This window comes from Thunnus albacares, chromosome 2 (assembly GCF_914725855.1).
Source record: "Thunnus albacares chromosome 2, fThuAlb1.1, whole genome shotgun sequence".
In the NCBI taxonomy this organism is placed as follows: Eukaryota; Metazoa; Chordata; class Actinopteri; order Scombriformes; family Scombridae; genus Thunnus; species Thunnus albacares.
This window is the reverse complement of record NC_058107.1, coordinates 39,264,000-39,288,999: the sequence shown is the minus strand read 5'-3', so window position 1 is coordinate 39,288,999 and position 25,000 is coordinate 39,264,000. Positions and strand designations below refer to the sequence as shown.

At 43.6% G+C, this 25,000-nt stretch overlaps 2 protein-coding genes across 6 annotated transcripts in view; both read left to right on the top strand.

Moving 5' to 3' along the window:
- Nucleotides 1–10,356, top strand: part of LOC122969554 (dynamin-1-like) — a 30,589-nt gene extending 20,233 nt beyond the window's left edge. For 2 of the 4 annotated variants that reach the window (XM_044335327.1, XM_044335316.1), the window contains 3 exons: nt 243–397; nt 495–659; nt 4,720–5,294. In XM_044335327.1, the coding sequence (XP_044191262.1) occupies nt 243–397; nt 495–659; nt 4,720–4,780 (381 nt within the window). In that variant the 3' untranslated portion in view covers nt 4,781–5,294. Of the gene's footprint in view, nt 1–242; nt 398–494; nt 660–4,310; nt 4,347–4,719; nt 5,295–6,648 lie in introns of those variants that run through there. The other 2 variants (XM_044335338.1, XM_044335306.1) reach the window with 2 other exon arrangements.
- A 2,767-nt stretch (nt 10,357–13,123) lies between these two features.
- Nucleotides 13,124–25,000, top strand: part of rapgef1a (Rap guanine nucleotide exchange factor (GEF) 1a) — a 27,650-nt gene continuing 15,773 nt past the window's right edge. Inside the window, exons 1-9 of one of the 2 annotated variants that reach the window (XM_044335263.1) lie at nt 13,124–13,482; nt 14,924–15,069; nt 15,877–16,082; nt 16,157–16,313; nt 16,409–16,638; nt 19,601–19,706; nt 20,777–20,849; nt 21,110–21,280; nt 24,636–24,788. In XM_044335263.1, coding sequence (XP_044191198.1) covers nt 13,455–13,482; nt 14,924–15,069; nt 15,877–16,082; nt 16,157–16,313; nt 16,409–16,638; nt 19,601–19,706; nt 20,777–20,849; nt 21,110–21,280; nt 24,636–24,788 — 1,270 coding nt within the window. In that variant the 5' untranslated portion in view covers nt 13,124–13,454. The remainder of the gene's footprint in view (nt 13,483–14,923; nt 15,070–15,876; nt 16,083–16,156; nt 16,314–16,408; nt 16,639–19,600; nt 19,707–20,776; nt 20,850–21,109; nt 21,281–24,635; nt 24,789–25,000) is intronic. The other variant, XM_044335255.1, reaches the window with a different exon arrangement.

Here is a 25,000-nt window from a genome sequence, read left to right as displayed (position 1 = left end):
GTTGAAAGCTTTGGAGAAATCAGTGAAAGTGACACAGAGACCTTTTCCTCTACTCGCAGCGTTTCTCATGAGAAAGATCATGTCGGTGGTACATCTGCATTTCCTAAAGACACGTTATGTCTCTGGAAGGTTTTCAGAGATGTGCTTCACACTCCGGAGCAAGTTTTCTCCTCGTGGTCCTCAGAGGATCGACCCTGATGATCTTTGTGACCTGAGATGTTTGTCTCTCTCTCTCTCGTCAGGCTCATCACCGTGACGAGATGTTGAAGATGTACCACGCTCTGCGCGAGGGCCTCAGCATCATCGGTGACATCAGCACCACCACTGTCACCACGGCGATGCCGCCGCCTGTCGACGACTCCTGGCTGCAGGTGACGGGGATGCCGTCAGGACGCAGGTAACCTAGCAACAGGTCGGCTGTGGGCAAACAAGAAATAAACGGTGTGGAGGCGCTGACATGCTTACATCACGCTGACATCATCATCTCTCTCCAGGTCTCCCATGTCCAGTCCGACCCCCCAGCGTCGGGCCCCTCCCGGCCCCCCTCGTCCAGGCGGGCGTGCGGCCCCCTCTCGTCCCGCGGTGTCACCTGACCCAGGCGGACCCCCGCCCTCCGTCCCATCTCGGCCCAACAGAGCGCCGCCACCCGGCGTCCCCAGGTACCCACGCAGTGTTTACCCGCTGTATCTGATAACATGGTGACTCTGAGGTCAGAGGTCAAAGGTCAGGCAGACAGCCTCCACTGACTGCAGGTCACCAGCAGCTGATTGGTTCTGTGTGATGTGTTCAAATGCTGTCAGGAAAGACGACTGACGAGTGTATTGTTTATTGTGTTTCAAACTGACGTCAATACTGTGTGACCTCGCTGGGTTTGTCCCATTAGACAGCTGAAGACTACATTTCCCATCAGCCCTTTATCAGGAAGCTGTCCAGGAAGAAAAACTACTAAACAATGCTGCATTCATGTCACCTGGGTGATTAAATCTGTTTTGGAGGTTCAGCCTGTGTATTTGTGTTCTGAACTCTACACAGACGTGTATTCACGTCGATTCACGTCGTCCATGATGGTGAATTTACATCTACTTGCGTCTTTGCATTGACTTTGAATCGTACAGCGTGAAAAATTTGCTGTGTGTTCTTTCTGAACACACGATTAGAGACCTGGGGGGATTAGGACCTGGGATCCCCTCAGGATCCTGCAGGAGGAGGTCCGGGACACTGTGTCACTATGACATAAACCTGGATCTGAGGCGAGAAATACAACGGTTGGATGTCGGAAAATGTAAATATCATAATGGGACTGTTTATCGGCAGACGTTTAATTTATACAACGAAAAACCTCGATGATGACATTTCTAACATTAAAGTTGTTTTATCAAACCTCCAACTTTCTGTAAAATGGATTTAGCAGAAATAAGTTTACTTATCTTGGACGCTGCTGTTATGAGCAGTTAAAACTGAAAATCCCCACATTGTAGTGTGACCTGAATGCAGCATAGATGTGTTTGCACGTGTTTCCAGGTGTTCAGGGAGGTGAAGGCGTCACTGTGTCCACTTCGGTTCCACACAAACAAAGATCTCACTGGAAAAGATTTCATTCTCTGTTTTAAAGCAGCTTTTAAATAAACGATTTCAGCTTCTGGTCAAAATAAACAAAATAAACTCTGCATCTGTAGATTCTGCTGCTTCTAACCTACAAAACAAAGAAAACTGCATCCACAGCGACTCAGCATATTCTCATGAACGTGTCGTGTTGTTGTGTTGAGGAGATTTGTGTTTTCCACCAAACTGGACACAGAGATGTTGTTGTTTTTACTGGTCAGAGCTTCTTCTTTGTTGGTGCTGTTGACAGAAAGCGATCCACAAACAATCTGCACAGACATGGAAAAGAAAGACCGGTCTTTCTTTCTTCCTCGGGTCATTCTTCTTCTCTTCATCCTCAGACCCTCCTCATCCTCACGTCCTCAGTAAAGGAACAGTCCTACATGATCAGTTTCATCTTTGTGTCTCGTACAGACACCGCTGCAGGACATGTTTAGCCTAGCTTAGCACAAAGACTGGAAGCAGGGGGAAACTGTTAGCGTAGCTTAGCACAAAGACTGGAAGCAGGGGGAAACTGTTAGCCTAGCTTAGCACAAAGACTGGAAGCAGGGGGAAACTGTTAGCCTAGCTTAGCACAAAGACTGGAAGCAGGGGGAAACTGTTAGCCTAGCTTAGCACAAAGACTGGAAGCAGGGGGAAACTGTTAGCCTAGCTTAGCACAAAGACTGGAAGCAGGGGGAAACTGTTAGCCTAGCTTAGCACAAAGACTGGAAGCAGGGGGAAACTGTTAGCCTAGCTCCATCAGGAGTGAAGAACATCCAACTTCCTACAAGTTCAACATTTGTTCCAGCTGGACTGTTTGCAAGGCCACGTTCAGACCAAACCCAGCAATCCGGCACTATGCTGCAGGGGTCTGCGGTGGCGGGTTTAAGGATTTATCAGAAACACCAGACAGCAGTTTATTAAACTCACAGACAGGATTTTACTGGAAAGTTTCATTGCGATGATCACGAGGTAAACAGTCGAATACAGCGTTCACGTTACAAAGGCCGCGTTCAGACCACATCTGGTTATGTCTGAAGAAAACGCAGTCGTCCATTTCATCTGAACGGGGGCAGCGGGAGGAGGAACCGCATAGGGCTCAGCAAAAAAAACGCAGCGGTTGTCCAACAAAAAGTTGGACGAGATTCAACTTTTGAGACGTAACATTGGCCAATCATGAAACATGATCGGACAACCAGGAATGCAAACGTGCGCTTTGTAACGGGAACACTATTCGACTATTTACCTCGTGATGAAAGACAAAACGTTTGCCACCATGAAAACTTTCCAGAGTTGTAAAATCCTGCAGTGTTTTGGCTTCTGATAAGTCCTTAAATGCATTAATCTGTAGCTCCAACTTCACTTCCTGGATCGTATTTCATTACGATCACCGCTGCAGCTCCCTGCACTGTAGCGCCGGACTGCCGGTTTTGATCTGAACGCTGCTGAAGAAATTTTCGTCTGACATTTAGAATGTCTTGAAGCAAGTGAAGAAAATCTATGCTAGGCTAACAGTTTCCTCCTGCGTCCAGTCTTTGTGCTAAGCTAGGCTAACAGTTTCCTCCTGCGTCCAGTCTTTGTGCTAAGCTAGGCTAACAGTTTCCTCCTGCGTCCAGTCTTTGTGCTAAGCTAGGCTAACAGTTTCCTCCTGCGTCCAGTCTTTGTGCTAAGCTAGGCTAACAGTTTCCTCCTGCGTCCAGTCTTTGTGCTAAGCTAGGCTAACAGTTTCCTCCTGCTTCTAGTCTTTGTGCTAAGCTAGGCTAACAGTTTCCTCCTGCATCCAGTCTTTGTGCTAAGCTAGGCTAAACACGTACTGGACAAACAGACATAAAGGCTGATCAATAATCCATCAACCTGCATGTCGCCATTTATACATCCACCTGGAGCCATGTCTGTCTCTCTACCTGTCTGTCTGTCTCTCTACCTGTCTGTCTACCTGTCTGTCTCTCTACCTGTCTGTCTGTCTCTCTACCTGTCTGTCTACCTGTCTGTCTCTCTACCTGTCTGTCTGTCTCTCTACCTGTCTGTCTACCTGTCTGTCTCTCTACCTGTCTGTCTGTCTCTCTACCTGTCTGTCTACCTGTCTGTCTCTCTACCTGTCTGTCTGTCTCTCTACCTGTCTGTCTCTCTACCTGTCTGTCTGTCTCTCTACCTGTCTGTCTGTCTCTCTACCTGTCTGTCTACCTGTCTGTCTCTCTACCTGTCTGTCTGTCTCTCTACCTGTCTGTCTCTCTACCTGTCTGTCTGTCTCTCTACCTGTCTGTCTACCTGTCTGTCTGTCTCTCTACCTGTCTCTCTACCTGTCTGTCTCTCTACCTGTCTCTCTACCTGTCTGTCTACCTGTCTGTCTCTCTACCTGTCTGTCTCTCTACCTGTCTCTCTACCTGTCTGTCTACCTGTCTGTCTACCTGTCTGTCTCTCTACCTGTCTGTCTCTCTACCTGTCTCTCTACCTGTCTGTCTCTCTACCTGTCTGTCTACCTGTCTGTCTGTCTCTCTACCTGTCTCTTTACCTGTCTCTCTACCTGTCTCTCTACCTGTCTGTCTACCTGTCTGTCTCTCTACCTGTCCAGCCATCTGCTTGTGTCTCTGTTTGTGTGATCCTGGTCTCACAGTACCTTATAAGGCTAAGTGGGAATCTCTCAGGTGTGACAGTCAGCACAGGTAGTCCCGCCCCCCGCCCTGCCCCGCCCCCCTCATATTGACCATATATGGTTATTCTTTCAGAATCTCTATCAGTGACCAGTGAGGAGTTCACCAATGGTACGTCAGCTGTCTGTGTGATGTCACTGTCTGTCATTAACTCTGTGTGTGTGTGTGTGTGTGTGTGTGTGTGTGTATGTGTGTATGTATGTATGTGTGTGTGTGTGTGTGTGTGTGTGTGTGTGTGTATGCCTCATCGTCCAATCAGATCGCTGTCCTCGCCATGTGACCCCGCCCACTCCCCTAGCATCATAATTAGATCTGTGATTGACAGCTCCATTGACTTATTACTGACTGTCTGTCTGTCTGTCTGTCTGTCTGTCTGTCTGTCTGTCTGTCTGTCTGTCTCTCACCTGTCTGTCTGTCTGTCTGTCTCTCACCTGTCTGTCTGTCTGTCTGTCTCTCACCTGTCTGTCTGTCTGTCTGTCTCCAGTCGGAGGGCTCCCGCATCTCCATCTCGATCCTCCAGACCAGCATCCGACTCGTCGCTCTAACACACACAGATATGATCCATTAAACATGTTTGATAGTTGTGGAGCACAAACACTCTTTTCATGTTGCACCTCACCAGCTCAGACTGGTTCCTATCGGTTCTAACTGGTGGTTCTAACTGGTTATTATTTTCATTAGACATTGTTCCCTCAGAGCTTTTTGTTTTTGATTATTTTTGGCACTTTTTGTCTTCATTGGTCAGTTATTGGTGAAGAGGCTGACAGGAAACAAGGGGAGACCCCCCCTCTGATAAAAAACTCAAATTTAGATCCATCTATTTCCAGTAATTAACAGCCAATCTCAAAGCTCTTGTTTTTATCCAAGGCTCTTGAAAAGGTCTTTCATTCAACTCAACACAGCATCTGTTAATAATAACGACTAGTATTCTATTCGTACAGCACCTTTCATTCAAGAAACGCAGCTCCAAGTGCTTTACAACAAAAGAAATTACATGAACCAAGTGCTTCACATGAAAGACATAAAAGCCTGTAAAATACATTAATGTAATGTAAGATGGAAAATAAAAGCCTTTTGATAATGTTAATAAACACAAGATAAAATAAAGTGAAAATAGAATACATAGAATGTACTTCAGTGGTGGTAATTTGATGGGGAAACTGGGAAAACTCAGGAAGTATTTCACCGTCTATAAAGCGCCGAGGTCTCTGAAGCCATAAGCATAACAGGACCTCCCTTTCCCACCAGTTTAACCAGTCTTCCCACTGGTTTAACCTCACTGTGGGTCTGATCTGCGTCAGGAGCGACCCGAAGCTGGTTAAAAACACACCAAACCTACCAACCACTGACCTCTGAGTCAGAGGATCATACCTGTTATGCAATGAGAGTTCAGGTGGTGGAGTACCACAAGGTTCCATATTAGGCCCTATTTTATTTACCTCTATGCAGATGACACCCCGCTGTATCTCCCTCTCAATCCTGGTGATCCGAGCTGTTTTAACTCCTGCTGAGCTGCACTGAAGATGTAAATTCCTGGTGATGGCAGAAAGCGTCTTACTGCTCCTCCAGGGTTAAACTGAGCTCCTAATTTTCAACCCTTCAGTATTTACCAAAACCGCAGTAGATACTCTTGAGACTCTAAAATTAAATGTAAACTGTCATGCAAAAAATCTCGGCGTTATGCTTTAAAATTCAATAAACAAATGAAGTCCGTTGTCAGCAGCGGCTTCTTCCATCTTAGATGACTCACAAAACTAAAGTAGTTTCTGTCTGTTAAGGATTTAGAGACCATCGTAGATGCTTTTATCTCCTCCTGCATTGACTACTGTAAATCTCTGTACATAGGAATCAGTCAGTCGGCTTTATCTCATCACTGGTACCAGTAAGAGAGACCACATCACTCCTGTACTGGCCTCCCTTCACTGGTTACCAGTGAAAAGCTCCAGCTTATCTTTCTGAAGTCCTCATCCCCCTCAGATCTGCTGACCAATCACTGCTCGTCATTCCACGCTGCCACTTAAAATCCAGAGCTGATCGGGTATTTTAGAGCCTCCCCATCGACTGGTTTTTCAAAATCCCGTCTTTAGACTCATCTCTCTTCTTCAGCTTTTTAATAACCACCATGAAGACATGAATGGTCACACTCTGCTTTTATTCATTTATTTATTTTCTCTCTCTATTAATTATTTGTTCTCCATGCAGTGCTGTTGTGTTTTTAGCTGGTTCCAACTGGTTCTAACAAGCACTGACTGGTTCTAATTGGTTCCACCTGGTTCTGACTTGTTGCAGCAGAACACTAGTCATTGATTTATGGTTAATTGATGTAAACTTTGACCTTTAACCCCCCTCCTCTGTTTCTTTCTGCTCTTTTCTTTTTCTTCTTCATGTTTGTTTTTTGTCGTTTTTCTCCCAGTCGGCCCAACAAAGGTAGCCCCGCCCACGGAGAGAGCCCCCAGTCTTCTATCGAGGGTTAACCCGACCCAGTGTGTGTTTGTGTCTCTACTGATGCTGTGTTACTGTCAACCTTACTAGTGATAATAATGATAATAATGATATTGATTATCAGCACACTATTGACATTTATAGCAAATGATCAGCAAACTACTGCAATATTGAGTGTATAAATGTGTGTCTGCTGTCAGGAGTTGAGACGGGTCAGCTGCCTGTCTGTCTGCTCTATCACATCATCAGAGGATTGATGATGAAGTCTCACTCGTCTCTCTGGACGTCACATCACAGTCAGCTAGTTAGCTAGTTGGCTAGTTAGCTAGTTGGCTAGTTAGCTAGTTAGCTATCTGCATCACTCCTATAAAATATAAAACAATCCTGTTCGAATATTCTTTTTTCTCATATTAATCTGAGGAAAAGTTCTGATTTGAGCCCTGCAAAAAAGGAAATCCAACAAAGTTAAAATATCTGATTTTACGATGATTAAACCTAATTTTTTCTTATCAAAGACAAAAACTCCTGTCAAGCAGCATCTGCACTGCAGGTTATTAGACTTGTTTCGAGGTAGCTGCTCTTAATCTGTTTCAGTTAGTTATTCAGTCTATTTTCCAGCTCGAGCCGACAGGAAACAAGTCTGAAAAGTGGATTGCAGTTATATCACACGACATCACACATATTTATTATGAGAAAATAAGATCATTTTGTTTGTTTCAACAATCAGATCAAAGTGTTTGAAGATATTAATTCCTAAACTGAGACAAATGAAAGGTAAAACAGCTCACAGCTCATAATCTGAGGCGACTTTAAAGACAAATAATCTAGTTTCAAACATCTTTAACTGGAATTTCTGACACTTCATTTATTATATGAAGCCAAACAGGCTTAAATCTCATTTTTAAAACTAGTGTTGAGGTTGGATCGGGTCTGGTATTGGCTCGATTTGTTTGCTATAGTTTCAAGAAAACTTAAGTTATTTTTGTTGACTTTGTTGGTAGATTTTCTTGCTTGAAATGATCAAATGTTACTGGTTCAAAGAATATTTTGCACCATTTCAAGTAGGGAAGTCTTATCAGTGTGCTTGAATGTTGCATTGAAGGAACTCGTCTTTACGGTGTAAAGTTTACATATTGGTTTAATTTATGTATTTATTAATCTATTTATTGATTTATTTATTATCTGATTTTCTTGTTAAAGGGAAACCATGAATGATGTTATTGGTGTTAGCTGTTATGGTCACCTCGTGAAGAAAATGTTCTCTGTTATCTTCTTTTTCTGAAGCCATCAGTTCTTCACGCTTACAGTGATCAACTGTATTTAACTGTGACAGATTCTGAAATGTTACGATAAACGACATTCAGCCTCACCGAATATCAGCAAACAACTATTTGCTGTGTAACGACAGAGCGGCGTAATGGCGTCCTGAGCAGAGAATGAAGTCACACTTCCTCTGTGATGTTTTTGGCTCCAGTGTGACATCTAGTGGCCAAATGTCGTTTGTTGCACCTTTAAATGACTTCTGACGTCTGCTGTCCGAGTCCTTCAACGACCGTCAACGACTGCTCTCAACTGGTTACAGCTGCTTTTGAACTGGTCCAAACTGGTTCTAACTGGTTCAGACTACTTCCAACTTGTTCTAACTGAAAATTCTACTTCCAGCTTGTTCAAACTGGTTCCTACTTGTTTCAACTGGTTCAAACTAGCTCAGACCAGTTCCAACTGATTAAACTGGTTCCAACTGGTTTCAACTGGTTCCAGCAGATTCCAACAGCTTCTAACTGGTTGCGGCTGTTTGGAATTGGTCCTAAAGGGTGCCAGTTTGCTCCAGCTAGTTCCAACTGGTTTTAACTGGTTCCAATTGGCTCTGACTGGTTATAAAGGGTTATAACTATCTTGTATTGATCCCGCCTGGTTCTAACTGGTTCCTGCTCATTTCAACTGGTTCTAGCTAGCTCAGACCAGTTCCAACAGATTAAAACTGGTTCCAGTTGGCTCTTTCTGGTTTTGACTGGTTCCCAGCTAGTTCTGAAACCAGTGGGCACAGTAAGCAGCAAACTATAAAACAGCCAACTAATATTCACAATGTGGAGAAGTTGATGCCTTTTACTGGTCTTTAATGTCCCTGAAATGTTTCCTAAATCACTTTGTACAATGTCCGTAGCTCTAATGACGAGTAAAACAGAGACAAAGATATAAGAACATTTTTAAAGTTGAGTTAATTGTGTTGAAATTATAAGCAGTGTTTGTTGAACTGCTTCATTTAAAACAAATAAATATTAAACCTGCAGGTTGGAACTTTCACCTATAAACGAACGTCTGTAACGAGTTCACACAGCGCTCATTAAGCTTTTCACCGCCAGATAAATCTCTCTGTTTCAGAGTTTTTAATCTGTGTCGGGTTTGACAGATGAATCATACTGAGCATGCTCTGTGGGCGGAGCATGTGCAGTAGAGACTTCCTGTTAACGGCTAACTTCTGGTTAGCTCTCTGCTAACTTGAATGGGAATAAAATAATTTAGTCGTTTGTCTAAATTGACGCTCAAAACTATTTATCCACCGTTTTACAGCCGCGACCGTAGCGACGGAGGCCACGGCGAAGCCTGTGACGTAAACACGTGTCGAGTGTCAAGTCCCACACTGCAGGTTTAGTTCATTATTAATTCATTATTGGAATCTTGATTCATAATATACATTGAATTAAAAAGGATTAAATTAATTGGAAGTTTACCAAATTACGTTTGTCTCTGTTTTATTCGTATCTCTCCAGGAAACGTCTCAGGATTTCATGTTAACGTGTTACTGAGATGTCCGTTTACATTGTTAACTGAGATCTAGATTATTATAAAATTATCATGTAAAACGAGTTAAATTCTGCTGATGTTTTGTGCTCTGAACATTTAGAGTACGTGTTGTGTGATTCGTGGTTTCTGACGGATCTGAATCACGAATCCAGGAGACAAAAAATGTTGTAAAAATGGAAGCAAACTGCAGGGAAACGTTGTGTCCACGCAGTATTTATTCAGACCTCCCAGTTCTGATAAGTATTAATGCTGTATTCTGTCTGTGATGTAGCCGAGCACACGGAGCGACAGACGTTTGTGAATCTCAACTATAATGCTGATCTATCTATTCTACCTGTGTATGTTGTTCATGTTCTGGTGCTTCTGTAGAGTTTAGTCGAGCTCTGAGCTGCGTTCAACACGTTCGCAGGTGTTTGTAGCTGTGAGTCGTGTTCAGATTAATGTCAGCATGGCACTTAAACTCCTGATTTAAAGTAGACATGATCTTAAAAGGTGTTGTATGATTTTGAATGTTCTTTATTAATCAGTGAAGTGTTGCACGTGTCGCTCTGCGGCAGCGTGTTGGACGCAGCTCGTCCCCCGTACACACACCCGTGATGGTCAATAGTTCACTCTGTATCGTGTTAATATGAATATGTGTCATGTTTACAGAATATATGAAAATAATAATGTACCATATATATGTGAAGAACATATATATCGATATATTCAACTGAAATATGCAGCGGCCCAGACGGTAGTGTATGTGTGTGTGTATGTATGTGTGTGTGTGTGTGTGTGTGTGTGTGTGTGTGTAGCTTTGTTGTGTATCTTGGTGTCATGTGATCAGGGCCAACAGAAACATGTGGGCATGAATAAAGTTTGCGTGAATGAAGCCGACGAGTGTCCAGTGTTTCTGTAGCCGAATACGCGTCAACAGTCCGCTAACGGACGTCCGGCTGCTCGTTGCTCCGCTCGTCTACGAAGTTTCAGATTCACCAAACGAGTTTAACGAGTTCACTAAAATCTGCTCGCCGCTCTTCATTCAACCCAGAATCTGTCAATCACAAAGAAACGCAAAATGACCACAAAGAGACAAGTAGGTCTATCTGCAGTAGCTACACGACACACTGGGTTAGATTTAGGCATGAGCAGTGAGATGTTAGGGTCAGGGGTCAGGGGTCAGGGGTCGGGGGTCAGGGGTCGGGGGCGGGTCTCCAAAAAGACATAAAACAATTTAAAAGAGATGCAAAATGACCACAAAGATCTAGTTATCAGTTATATTGCACCAATATGCAATATAATGTTGAGTTATGTTGTTATATTGAGGGACCGAGCCCAAAAGGCAGAGGACTACTGTTTCTTTCTTTATTATTACGGGACTTAAACCTTAAATTTGACCCCCTAAACATGCTCAAAAACTCACCAAATTTGGCACGCACATCAGGTCTGGTGAAAAATTGGATAAAATGTAAAAATTAACCCCCAAAGTGCCAAAATGTGCTCTCTAGCTCTCACCTATGTAACAAATATGGCCGCCACGGCCCGTAGGAATGTCGTAGAGAGATCAAACCAAAACTCAATGATTCGTCTCATCAAGACCTACAAATCATACACTGACACCCCTGACCTAAATCCAACAGGAAGTCCACAATCAGACTTTCAAAATAAGACTTTGACCCAATTTTGGACCCCAAACAAACTCTATCTCCTCCGAGGGCGTTAATGGTATCGGCTTCAAACTTTAATAGGTGACTTATGACACTGTGCTGAAAAAAAGTTGTTAAAAACTTTGTAATAACTTGAACGGTTTGGATTTTATAAGCCCTGAAAGTTGCAGTGCCACATCACCCTTACAATGTAAACCAATAGGGAGGCAATCTATGGGCATGAACTTTATGTCAAACAGAGGCTTCTGACGTCTAAACTATAAGTCTGACCACTTTCAAACCTGCATCAATGGATTCGCCACGAATAGCCTACTAAAATATGATTTTTAATGTAAGATTTAGCCAAAGTCATGGGATTTATGAGGATATTTCACAAGAAGCGTACTCTAAAATCCTCCTCTCCAACTGCTCCTGGTGATGTCACTCCCTCAGTGCTGTGAAACATTCCGCAATACACACTCATTATAAAATCACAGGAGGAGCAAGAAAAGACTTTAAAACTCACACTCTAATATCTCAAAAACAGTAAAAGATAGAAAAAACATGTAAATTCAAGATTTATAGGTCAAAGTCTCATGACTCATTTAAAGTTCAAATGAAGTTTGTATCTAAAACTATGTGGAAGCAGTAAATGTTCAAAAAGGTGTGGGTTCACTCACACTCTCCATTCAAATCAAGCTTTGACCAGGTCATGTGGGTTAAAAGTCTTTACTTTTCTAAAAATAGACTTGATGAAAATTAGGAAAATAATTTGTTTTACACACAAACTCATCAAGAGTTTTCAATTTACTAATTGAAATTCAAGTGAATGGGCCCAAAACTTGCATAATTTTGATGACACAGGTGTGAGCAAGACAGACATGTCTCACCCTGCAGAAAACTCTCATCCTGTCAACCAATCTTTCAAAATAAAAGCACACCACACTTGTAATAAATGTCCCTCATTTTTAAAAAGCAAAATGATCTGATCCCGACGGACCAGAGTGCGAGGTCCCGACCAACGCTGCTTGCAGCTTTAATTGTTTATATTATTGTATATCATGCACATATATTTTTATTTGAATTGTCTTATCTTGTTCTTCTCTCTTATTTTATTATTTACTCTAATCACAAAAAAACATAAAACGACCATAAAGATGTAAAAGAGACACAAACGAGTTTCTGCTTCATGTAAAAGAACCAATCAATCATCTGTAAAGTTTTCCTGCTGGACACCAGATGTTTCCTCTTTCACTGTAAAGTTCATTCTCAGAGTTTGTTCCACATCACACTGTGCCAGTTACATACTGGACATGACTGGTTCCAAACTGGTTGTCACGTCATAAATCCTGCTGGTACATTCAGGTGTTTTGAGGTGAAACAAACTCTGCACAGAGAAGACAAACATCATCACTGCTTTTATTCTGAAGGGACATTAAATTACATTTTAATGATAAAACAATAACAAGGTGATTCAAAGTGCTTTGCATAGAAAATAAAAGGCATCAAGACAGAGTATAAAAGTAACACAAGGCAACGTAAAAAGACATTTAAATACAATTAAAAAGCATTAAATTAAGACAAATTAAACAGTAAAATATTATCCCTTAAATCTGGTTTAATAACAGACAAACAGAAAAGTCTTCAGCTGTTTTTAAAGAACTGAGAGTTGCAGGTTTCTGGGAGTTTGTTCAGATATGTGGAGCGTAAAACCTGAACCTTCTTCTCCAGGTTTAGTTCTGACAGAAAGCAGACCTGATCCAGACCTGATCCAGACCACCTGAGAGTCTGGATGCTTCATAACGCAGCAGCAGATCAGAAACCATTCGGTGCTTCATAAACCAGAATGAAAGAAGAGATGATTTAATATAACTGATGAGATTTGACTGTGTTGATTAAAGTTATCAGAAGTCGCTCAACAGAAAGAGACGAGTTCAGTTTTACTTGACGTGCTGATAGTTGATATTATATCATGTTTCTATGGAGTCAGATGTGCTGTCAGCTTCCAGCCAGCAGGAGGAGCTTCATCATCACAAACTGAACGGTGTTCGCATGATGGCAGCATCCTCACATGTCTGTCAGTGAATGTAACTGACAGTAAATGTTAAGAGGAAGGAGAGAACGAGGAAGGAAGACAGACGGAGAGAGCCGTTAAAAGCCGAGTTAAAAGACAGAAATACTGAAATAAAGAGAAAGAAAAGATGATGAAGAAGAGAGAGAGCAGCAGAAGATGAAACCAGACAATTAAATCTTCACCGAGACCAGGACCTGCCTGCCTGCTTATCTACCTGCCTGTCTGTCTGCCCGTCTGTCTGCCTGTCTGTCTGCCTGTCCACCTGCAGACATGTCCTCTAGGCCTGAGAGTAAAACAGGTAAGCTCTTCTTCTACCAGTGTCTTTCAGTTATTTGTGAACTGTAGAGAAAATTCAACTTAGCAACTTTTCCATTGGACATGAACGCAGCTCTCTGAAACACGTCACGTTCATGCTCTGAACAACACTGTGAATTGAACTTCATTCCTGTTGAATTGATTCTTTTGTAAACTGGTGCAATGTTGATTATAGTAACACTTGAAACAGTCGTTTATATGAATATAAACTCTCTAACTGATGACCTGAGACTATAGAAGTAATGAAATAAACACATGTAGTCAGACTAATGTGTCCATCTGCTGCAGTAAGACGTTACATTTAACTTTAATACTTTAACTACATCTGGCTGTTAACACTGATGTACTTTCACTGAACCTCTTACATACTGTTCAGGGTCACATTCGACCCAGTTTTAGATGTCTGAGCAGTAAAAAACACTTTATGAATCTAATGTGACACAAAGATGTAAAACAACCAGAAAAAAATATATTTAAAAACACAAAACACATGCAGCTGAAACACATTTTGTTTGTTTGGATCATATTGATTCTTGTTGCATTCTTCACATTTAATATAATTGATCGACTTCTTCTCCTGTTTAATGTGTGATTGTCCATAAACAAAAAGCTCAAAATCTAAAGAATAAAATGTCTGAAAGCTTCATGAAGATTAATCACGTTTATCTAATGATCATCAATAATCAATAATAGAAAAATGATGATGATGGTGATGGTGGTGATAATGGTGATAGTGATGGTGATGATGGTGATAGTGATGGTGATGATGATGATGATGATGATGATGATAGTGATGTGATGTGATGATGATGGTGATGATGATGATGATAGTGATGGTGATGATGATGATGATGGTGATGATAGTGATGTGATGTGATGATGGTGGTGATGGTGATGATGATGATGATGTGATAATGGTGATAGTGATGGTGATGATGGTGGTGATGGTGATGGTGATGATGGTGGTGATGATGATGATGATGTGATAATGGTGATAGTGATGGTGATGATGATGGTGATGGTGATGGTGATAGTGATGGTGATGATGGTGGTGATGGTGATGGTGATAGTGATGATGGTGGTGATAGTGATGGTGATAGTGATGGTGATGATGGTGGTGATAGTGATGGTGATAGTGATGGTGATAGTGATGGTGGTGATAGTGATGGTGATGGTGATGGTGATGATGGTGGTGATGGTGATAGTGATGGTGATGATGGTGGTGATGGTGATGGTGATGATGGTGATGATGATGATGATGATGATGGTGATGGTGATGGTGATGATGGTGATGGTGATGGTGATGGTGATGGTGATGATGGTGATGATGATGATGATGATGATGGTGGTGATGATGATGATGATGGTGATGATGATGGTGATGATGGTGATGATGGTGATGGTAACTCGTCTTCTTCTCTCAGCCTCCCAGTTTGCGACTCTCACTATGAGACTGAAGGGTAAAATCCACCAGCAGCGGAACAGATACTCTGATCGAATCAAACAAACCCCGTCACCGAGAAGCAAACCACCTGACCTGGACCTGAACGAAGACACACAGCAAGACAAGGTACACACACACACACACACACACACACACACACACACTCACACACACACTCACACACACACTTTCTGGTCATTTTACGTCTTTTTGTACAAATATTCATTAAAACTGGGTTTTTGTGTGTATATGTGTGTGTGTGTGAATATGTATGTGTGTGTGTATATGTATATGTGTGTATATGTGTGTGTGTGTATGTATGTGTGTATGTATATGTACATGTGTGTGTGTGTGTGTGTGTGAATATGTATGTGTGTATGTGTGTGTGTGTTTGTGTGCGTGTGTGTGAATATGTATGTGTGTGTGTGTATATGTGTGTGTGTGTGTGTGTGAATATGTATGTGTGTGTGTGTTTGTGTGCGTGTGTGTGTGTGTGTGTGAATATGTATGTGTGTGTGTGTGTGTGTGTGTGTGTGTGAATATGTATGTGTGTGTGTGTATATGTGTGTGTGTGTGTGTGTGTGTGTGTGTGTGTGTGTGTGAATATGTATGTGTGTGTGTGTATATGTGTGTGTGTGTGTATGTGTGTGTGTGTGTGTGTGTGTGTGTGAATATGTATGTGTGTGTGTGTGTGTGTGTATATGTGTGTGTGTGTGTGTGTGTGAATATGTATGTGTGTGTGTGTGTGTGTGTGTGTATATGTGTGTGTGTGTGTGTGTGTGTGTGTGTGAATATGTATGTGTGTGTGTGTGTATATGTGTGTGTGTGTGTGTGAATATGTATGTGTGTGTGTGTGTGTGTGTGTGTGTGTGTGAATATGTGTGTGTGTGTGTGTGTGTGTGTGTGAATATGTATGTGTGTGTGTGTGTGTAGCCGGTGTGTGTGCTCGAGGACCGCCAGCGGCTCGTCATCAGCTCTCTTCAGTACTTCAAAGCTCTGGTTGACAAACTTGGAGTGGACAAAGTGGACAAACTGGTTCTGGACCAGTCTGTGGTGGGCAGGCTGCTGGGCGGGGCATCCGGCAGCGTCCTGGAGGCGGTCCAGCCTCTGGTCCAGCTGGAGCCACACCTCCACAGCAGGTAGGTGACACCTGTCGACCTTTGACCCTGAACGTCAGTGAGGCGTCCCGCTGACCCGTCCGTCCTCTCCGCAGTAAGACCGTCTCCGCCTGTCTCGCTCGTCTCCACCGCTCTCTGGCTGAGCTGATTCGCTGGTGTGATCAGGTGATGCTGCAGGGCGTCGCCACCGACAACAAGGAGTCCACAGCCAGCGTTACCACGGTGATCAGGGCCGTGTTGGACGGGGTCAAGGTGAGGATACAGGCTCCTTCTGTCCTTTTCTTCTTTTTCTTCTTCTGTCCCGTCTCGTGCTGTTTTCATTGGCTCTTGGCTGGTTTGTCCGTCAGGAACTGGTTCGATTGGCTGCAGAGCGACAAGACGGCTCCGCCCCCGTGTCTCCTGTCCAATCACAGCCAGCCGTGGGGCAGCCCGGAGAGTTCGTCGGCCCGGACACGTCAGACGAGACACTCACCTGTCCACTTGCAGAGGAGGTGGAGCTGCAGCCTTTAGCTCCTCCCAAGCCTGTGATGCCCCTCCTAGAGCTCCGCCCCACATTGCCCCCCCCACAGGCCCTCAGGTGAGCATCACCACACATTTTATTTTATTTTATTTTATTTTATTTTATTTTATTTTATTTTACTTTATTTTATTTTATTTTATTTTATTTTATTTTATTTTATTTTATTTTATTTTTTGTTTATTTTGTTTTATGTTTATTTTATTTTATTTTATTTTATTCGTATAGGGACAAATATATAAGATAAAGATGTCTAAGCTCAGCCAGTCTAACAGAGTTACATAAATCTGAAACTGCACAAGACTCAACAATTCACACACAAACAACACAAACAACACAAACAACACAAACAAACCATAAACAACCAGCAGCAGATTCACTACAGAATCTTTTATAGACGAGTTGAAGGTTTGAAATTTAATAAAATGATCAAAATGTAAAACATGGCGGCGCTTTGATCTGTGAGTTTCTGGATTATTAATCATCATAAAAGGCCTGAAAGCTGCAAATAAATAACTTTAATATGAACATGAGTTGAACAGACTCGTCTGATCAGAGATATTGATCCATCAGTGACTTATTGATCAGCGTCCTCTTGTGGTTTAATAATCGATGGATCTGTGAGAGTTTGTCGAAGGCTTGATCATGAAAGTGAGAATAGAAAAGACGCTGCAGAGAGAAGAGGAGTGAAGTGTGGCTAAAACAGGAAGCAACCCGACTTCCCGTCTCGCCACAAAAAGAGCGACAGGAAGTAGCAGAAGAAGAAGTGAGAGAACGACTGAAATGAAATAAAGAAATGTGCACAGTCATCGTTAAACGCATTTCACAATTAGAATGACAAGAAGCTTATTTAACTGAACTTTAAGGCAGATTAATCAATATATAATATATAGAAGTAGTTCAGAGTCTCAACACTTCTGTTCTCCACTTTGTAAATGATAAAATAATCAGGATATTATCAACATCTTAAACTTCATATGACTCATTATGAATCATCTGTAATATCTGATTCTAGTGATTCATCTCAAAACGTTTGTCTGAAGAGCAGCAGATGAAGGTTTTACAGGAGAATGTTGTAATATTCCTTTAATCAGATTCATCAGAGCCACAAAGCTTTGATTACTGAAGATTATTGTTTATATGATCAATATGAACATTTCCTCTTGTTATTCAGACTGTAGCTTTATGTGGAGTGAAGTTCATGCTTAATAAAATATAAAAGCAACATTCATCACTTACATCCGGACTTCTGCTGAGTTTATAACGTCACCTTCTCAAATAAAGTCAAACATTATAGTGAATTATGATACATGTTTCTGGTTCAGCAGTAAATCTTCCATCTGTGGTAACAAGATTCTACCAAACATTGAAATATTCCAGTAAATATTAGAACATTTTTTAATGAAAGTTATTATTATAATTATTTAACCTCATTTCTGACTAGAACATTATGAATTAAAGTTTGTCATCATGAAGATAGATCCGAGATGCTCCTCTGTCTCTTCAGACAGTTTATTAGCTTTATTAGCATGATTAGCATTACTAGCATGATTAGCATGATTAGTATTACTAGCATGATTAGCATTACTAACATGATTAGCATTATTAGCATGATTAGCATTACTAACATGATTAGCATGATTAGCATTACTAACATGATGAGCATGATTAGCATTACTAGCTTGATTAGCATTTTGGTGCTCTCTATGTTTCTTCTTCTGTGATTCTTTGCTCTCAGTAGAGGCTTCCGGCGTCTCCACACTGACTACCTGATGCTGTTAGAATCGATGTTATTGATTGATGATGAAGCCCAGAGAGGCTCCGAGTCTCCTGCTGCTCCCTGACGTCCTCGGACGTGTCGGTTCTTGTAGTTCTGACGTTCAGACCAGATCAGATCAGAGCTGCAGACTCACTTCACTTCAGGATTATAATCATTTCATTATATTGTAATATTTGAGTAAATGTACTTTACTTCACTACTTTATAATTTGACTTTATCGTATTTATCTGACTACATGTTGGTCAGTCAGTCAGGAACAAAAAAGAAACAACAACAACAAAATAGTAATATTCCAGCAGTTGTGCGCTAATAAAATACTGTATATTATATGTTATATCATATTACTGTATATTAATCATCTCATTAAAATACAGAAATTTTCCATAATTTAAACATAGTTTATAGCTTTAATTTTTTGGTGAAATCTTGTATATTTTTTGGCTTTTTAATGATAAATAAGTTTATTTCCACCAATAAAAACAATTTAAATTACATTTCCTATAAAAATGTACTGATACTGCTATAAAACAAATAATCAGGCTTAAAATTACAGGAATGAACTGTTAGAAATTGAGTTTAATTACTTAATTTTTCATAAAATCTTCTATATTAATCTATATTTAATGTAATAAAATAATAAACAGGAAACGTCTGTAAAACTATGGATCATTTTTACAGTGTAGAACAAAACTGAAAACATCAAACTATAAAACAAGACGCTGGACTAACAGCTACGAGACGTTATATCTAAATAAATAAACATTTATTACATTATTATTATAAACTATAAACATTTATTACATTATTATTATAAACTATAAACATTTATTACATTATTATTATAAACTATAAACATTTATTACATTATTATTATAAACTATAAACATTTATTACATTATTATTATAAACTATAAACATTTATTACATTATTATTATAAACTATAAACATTTATTACATTATTATTATAAACTATAAACATTTATTACATTATTATTATAAACTATAAACATTTATTATGAACTTTTTTAAACCTTAAAAAAGCGTCATTACGTCATCTGTTTCCTCTGATGACGTAACTTCGGGGGTTTCTGTTCTGTTCTTTACTTCAGTATTTCGTTTCTCTGACATGTGACTCCGTTAGATCTGATCAGGATGTATTGATCTGGTTCATTTCTGATCGTTCAAACAGCTGATCTGAATATGACGTGTTGATGTTTGTTTTTTGTCTGTCTGTCTCTCAGCCCTCCAGCCCTGCCCCCCAAAAAGCGTCACTCAACATCAGGCCCCGCCCCCTGCAGGGTCGCCATAGTAGCACCAATGAGACGAGAGTCTGAAGTAGAGCGACAGGTAAATATGAGACAGTTACACAATATGAATATTATTAGTTTCAACTTTCATTTGATTTACTTTGATCTTTATTTTATTTTTTACTTTTATATTAAAAGTCTCACTGATGGAAAGTAACTGAGTACATTTACTCAAGTATTTAAGTTCAGTTAGAGGTATTTGTACTTTACTGGAGTATTTCCATGTGATGCTACTTTCTACATTTCAGAGGGAAATATTGTACTTTCTACTCCACTACATTTATTTGACAGCTTTAGTTACTTTTCAGATGAAGATTTGACACAATGGATAATATAACAAGCTTTTAAAATACAACACATTGTTAAAGATGAAACCAGTGGTTTCCAACCTTTTTGGCTTTTGACGTCTTACAAAAAGCAGTGTGTAGTCGGGGTCACATTTCACATGTCTATGAGTTGTTAACAGCTCCACCAAATAGTGATTTTTCCCTCTAAACTTCTCACATGCTTTCATTTCAATAAATGTTCAAATGATCCAATATTTCAGCAAAAATCAAAGATTAGAGAAAAAGTCCAAAAACTGAAAACAGATTTGTGTATCAGAACTTTGTTTTTTCTTCTTTCCTCTCCCATTAATCATCTCACCACCCCTCAGATTTATCTGCTGACCCTTTGGAGGGGCCCGACCCCTAGGTTGGGAACCACTGGACTAAACTAGCTAACTGTATATAAAGTAGTGTAAACTAGCTCCACCTCCAGCAGCTACAACAGTAACATGCTGCTCTAACACTGATGCTTCACTATTAATAATCTAATGATGTCATATATAATAATATATCAGTCAGAGGGACCAAACCACTACTTTTACTGCAATACTTTAACTACATCAAGCTCATAATACTTATGTACTTTTACTGCAATACTTTAACTACATCAAGCTCATAATACTTATGTACTTTTACTGCAATACTTTAACTACATCAAGCTCATAATACTTATGTACTTTTACTGCAATACTTTAACTACATCAAGCTCATAATACTTATGTACTTTTACTGTGAAGGACTTTGTGATGTTTTATTTTCATGTATAAATGTTTCATGTCTGCAGGAGTGTGAGGAAGACATCCTGAAGCTCTGCTCCTCGTCGTCTGCAGACTCTGCTGATGACGACACACACTGTGGTAACACACCCACCCACACACACACACATACATTTCCCATCAGCTGCAGTGTGAGTGATGTCACTTCCTCAGTTGTTTGGTGCAGTGTTTCCTGTTCACTTCTATTCAATCAAACTTTATTAATACAACTCAACGTGCTTCACAGACGATGAAATGATGAATAACTAATAAAACCAATAACATTTATTTAAATAGGATGAAAAGTGGATAAAACAGATAAAAGATAAGAGAGAATAAAACCATGTGAACATCTTCTGCAGGTGTTCAGGTGTGTGTCGGATCACCTGCACTTCCTGTCGTCTCTTCAGAGGAGGATCCAGACTACGCCTTCCTCCACACAGACCTGTCGTCCTTTGAGACTCTCCCTCCTCTTCCTCCCCCCACCACCCTCCCTCCCACCCTGCCAGAGAAGAGACGGCGCAGCGGTGCAGGTGAGAACACACCTGTCTGTCTCGGGCTGGTACTGGGAACCTGAGGTTGGTACTGGGAACCTGGGACTGGTACTGGGAACCTGGGGCTGAGGATGGTATTGGGAACCTGGGGCTGGTACTGGGAACCTGGGACTGGTACTGGGAACCTGGGGCTGAGGATGGTATTGGGAACCTGGGGCTGGTACTGGGAACCTGGGACTGGTACTGGGAACCTGGGGCTGAGGATGGTATTGGGAACCTGGGGCTGAGGATAGTATTGGGAACCTGGGGCTGGTACTGGGAACCTGGGGCTGTGGGTGGTACTGGGAACCTAGGGCTGGTACTGGGAACCAGGGGCTGGTACTGGGAACCTGAGGCTGGTACTGGGAACCTGGGGCTGGTACTGGGAACCTGGGGCTGAGGATGGTACTGGGAACCTGGGGCTGGTACTGGGAACCTGGGGCTGAGGATGGTATTGGGAACCTGGGGCTGAGGATAGTACTGGGAACCTGGGGCTGTGGGTGGTACTGGGAACCTGGGGCTGTGGGTGGTACTGGGAACCTGGGGCTGAGGATGGTACTGGGAACCTAGGGCTGTGGGTGGTTCTGGGAACCTGAGGCTGTGGGTGGTACTGGGAACCTGGGGCTGAGGATGGTACTGGGAACCTAGGGCTGTGGGTGGTACTGGGAACCTGGGGCTGAGGATGGTACTGGGAACCTAGGGCTGTGGGTGGTACTGGGAACCTGGGGCTGAGGATGGTATTGGGAACCTGGGGCTGGTACTGGGAACCTGGGGCTGTGGGTGGTACTGTGAACCTGGGGCTATGGGTGGTACTGGGAACCTAGGGCTGGTACTGGGAACCAGGGGCTGGTACTGGGAACCTGGGGCTGAGGCTGGTACTGGGAACCTGGGGCTTTAGCTGGTACTGGGAACCTGAGGCTGTGGGTGGTACTGGGAACCTGGGGCTGAGGATGGTACTGGGAACCTAGGGCTGTGGTAGGTACTGGGAACCTGGGGCTGAGGATGGTATTGGGAACCTAGGGCTGGTACTGGGAACCAGGGGCTGGTACTGGGAACCTGGGGCTGAGGATGGTACTGGGAACCTGGGGCTGTGGGTGGTACTGGGAACCTGGGGCTGTGGGTGGTACTGGGAACCTGGGGCTTTAGGTGGTACTGGGAAGCTGGGGCTGTTAGTGGTACTGGGAACCTGGGGCTGAGGATGGTACTCAGAACCTGGGGCTGTGGGTGGTACTGGGAACCTGGGGCTGAGGATGGTACTGGGAAGCTGGGGCTGAGGATGGTACTGGGAACCTGGGGCTGTGGGTGGTACTGCGGACCTGGGGCTGGTACTGGGAATCTGGGGCTGAGGATGGTACTGGGAACCTGGGGCTGGTACTGGGAACCTGGGGCTGAGGATGGTACTGGGAACCTGGGGCTGAGGATAGTATTGGGAACCTGGGGCTGGTACTGGGAACCTGGGGCTGTGGGTGGTACTGTGAACCTGGGGCTGTGGGTGGTACTGGGAACCTAGGGCTGGTACTGGGAACCAGGGGCTGGTACTGGGAACCTGAGGCTGGTACTGGGAACCTGGGGCTGGTACTGGGAACCTGGGGCTGAGGATGGTACTGGGAACCTGGGGCTGGTACTGGAAACCTGGGGCTGAGGATGGTACTGGGAACCTGGGGCTGGTACTGGGAACCTGGGGCTGAGGATGGTATTGGGAACCTGGGGCTGAGGATAGTACTGGGAACCTAGGGCTGTGGGTGGTACTGGGAACCTGGGGCTGTGGGTGGTACTGGGAACCTGGGGCTGAGGATGGTACTGGGAACCTGGGGCTGTGGGTGGTTCTGGGAACCTGAGGCTGTGGGTGGTACTGGGAACCTGGGGCTGAGGATGGTACTGGGAACCTAGGGCTGTGGGTGGTACTGGGAACCTGGGGCTGAGGATGGTATTGGGAACCTGGGGCTGGTACTGGGAACCTGGGGCTGTGGGTGGTACTGTGAACCTGGGGCTATGGGTGGTACTGGGAACCTAGGGCTGGTACTGGGAACCAGGGGCTGGTACTGGGAACCTGGGGCTGAGGCTGGTACTGGGAACCTGGGGCTTTAGGTGGTACTGGGAACCTGAGGCTGTGGGTGGTACTGGGAACCTGGGGCTGAGGATGGTACTGGGAACCTAGGGCTGTGGTAGGTACTGGGAACCTGGGGCTGAGGATGGTATTGGGAACCTAGGACTGGTACTGGGAACCAGGGGCTGGTACTGGGAACCTGGGGCTGAGGATGGTACTGGGAACCTGGGGCTGTGGGTGGTACTGGGAACCTGGGGCTTTAGGTGGTACTGGGAACCTGGGGCTGTGGGTGGTACTGGGAACCTGGGGCTTTAGGTGGTACTGGGAAGCTGGGGCTGTTAGTGGTACTGGGAACCTGGGGCTGAGGATGGTACTCAGAACCTGGGGCTGTGGGTGGTACTGGGAACCTGGGGCTGAGGATGGTACTGGGAAGCTGGGGCTGAGGATGGTACTGGGAACCTGGGGCTGTGGGTGGTACTGCGGACCTGGGGCTGGTACTGGGAATCTGGGGCTGAGGATGGTACTGGGAACCTGGGGCTGAGGATGGTACTGAGAACCTGGGGCTGAGGATGGTACTAGGAACCTGGGGCTGTGGGTGGTACTGGGAACCTGGGGCTGAGGCTGGTACTGGGAACCTGGGGCTGAGGATGGTACTCAGAACCTGGGGCTGTGGGTGGTACTGGGAACCTGGGGCTTTAGGTGGTACTGGGAACCTGGGGCTGAGGCTGGTACTGGGAACCTGGGGCTGAGGATGGTACTCAGAACCTGGGGCTGTGGGTGGTACTGGGAACCTGGGGCTGTTGGTGGTACTGGGAACCTGGGGCTGAGGATGGTACTGAGAACCTGGGGCTGAGGATGGTACTAGGAACCTGGGGCTGTGGGTGGTACTGGGAACCTGGGGCTGAGGATGGTACTGGGAACCTGGGGCTGAGGATGGTACTGGGAACCTGGGGCTGTGGGTGGTACTGGGAACCTGGGGCTATGGGTGGTACTGGGAACCTGGGGCTGAGGATGGTACTGGGAACCTGGGGCTGTGGGTGGTACTGGGAACCTGGGGCTATGGGTGGTACTGGGAACCTGGGGCTATGGGTGGTACTGGGAACCTGGGGCTGAGGATGGTACTGGGAACCTGGGGCTGTGGGTGGTACTGGGAACCTGGGGCTGTGGGTGGTACTGGGAAGCTGGGGCTGTGGGTGGTACTGGGAACCTGGGGCTGTGGGTGGTACTGGGAACCTGGGGCTGTGGGTGGTACTGGGAACTGGTAGTGGTCTCTCTGTCTGTCTGACTCTCTGATGTTCTGAACAACAGGAGCTTGCAACTCTCAGGCTTCACCTTCTTTCGGGTTTGACTCCACCCCCCATGATCTGAACCACGCCCAGTTAGAGGATGTCACAGGTTCGCTGTCCTCCCCTCTGTCCCCCAGCAAGACGCCGCCCCCCCTCCCCGAGAAGAAACACCACAGTGAGTAGAAATGATCGATCAGCTGAATAATCATCATTCAGTCTTTATAAAGCTGTTTACACTTTTCTCTTCATAGTAATATTTTTATTGGCCTCTAACGTGGAAACAACAACACGAGCTGCTTTGTGTTCACTACGTGGTTCCATTTATTTTATTGTTTTGTTCTACATTTGGAGTAAAGAAGGAGAAGAAGTGAAATCCTGCTACTATAG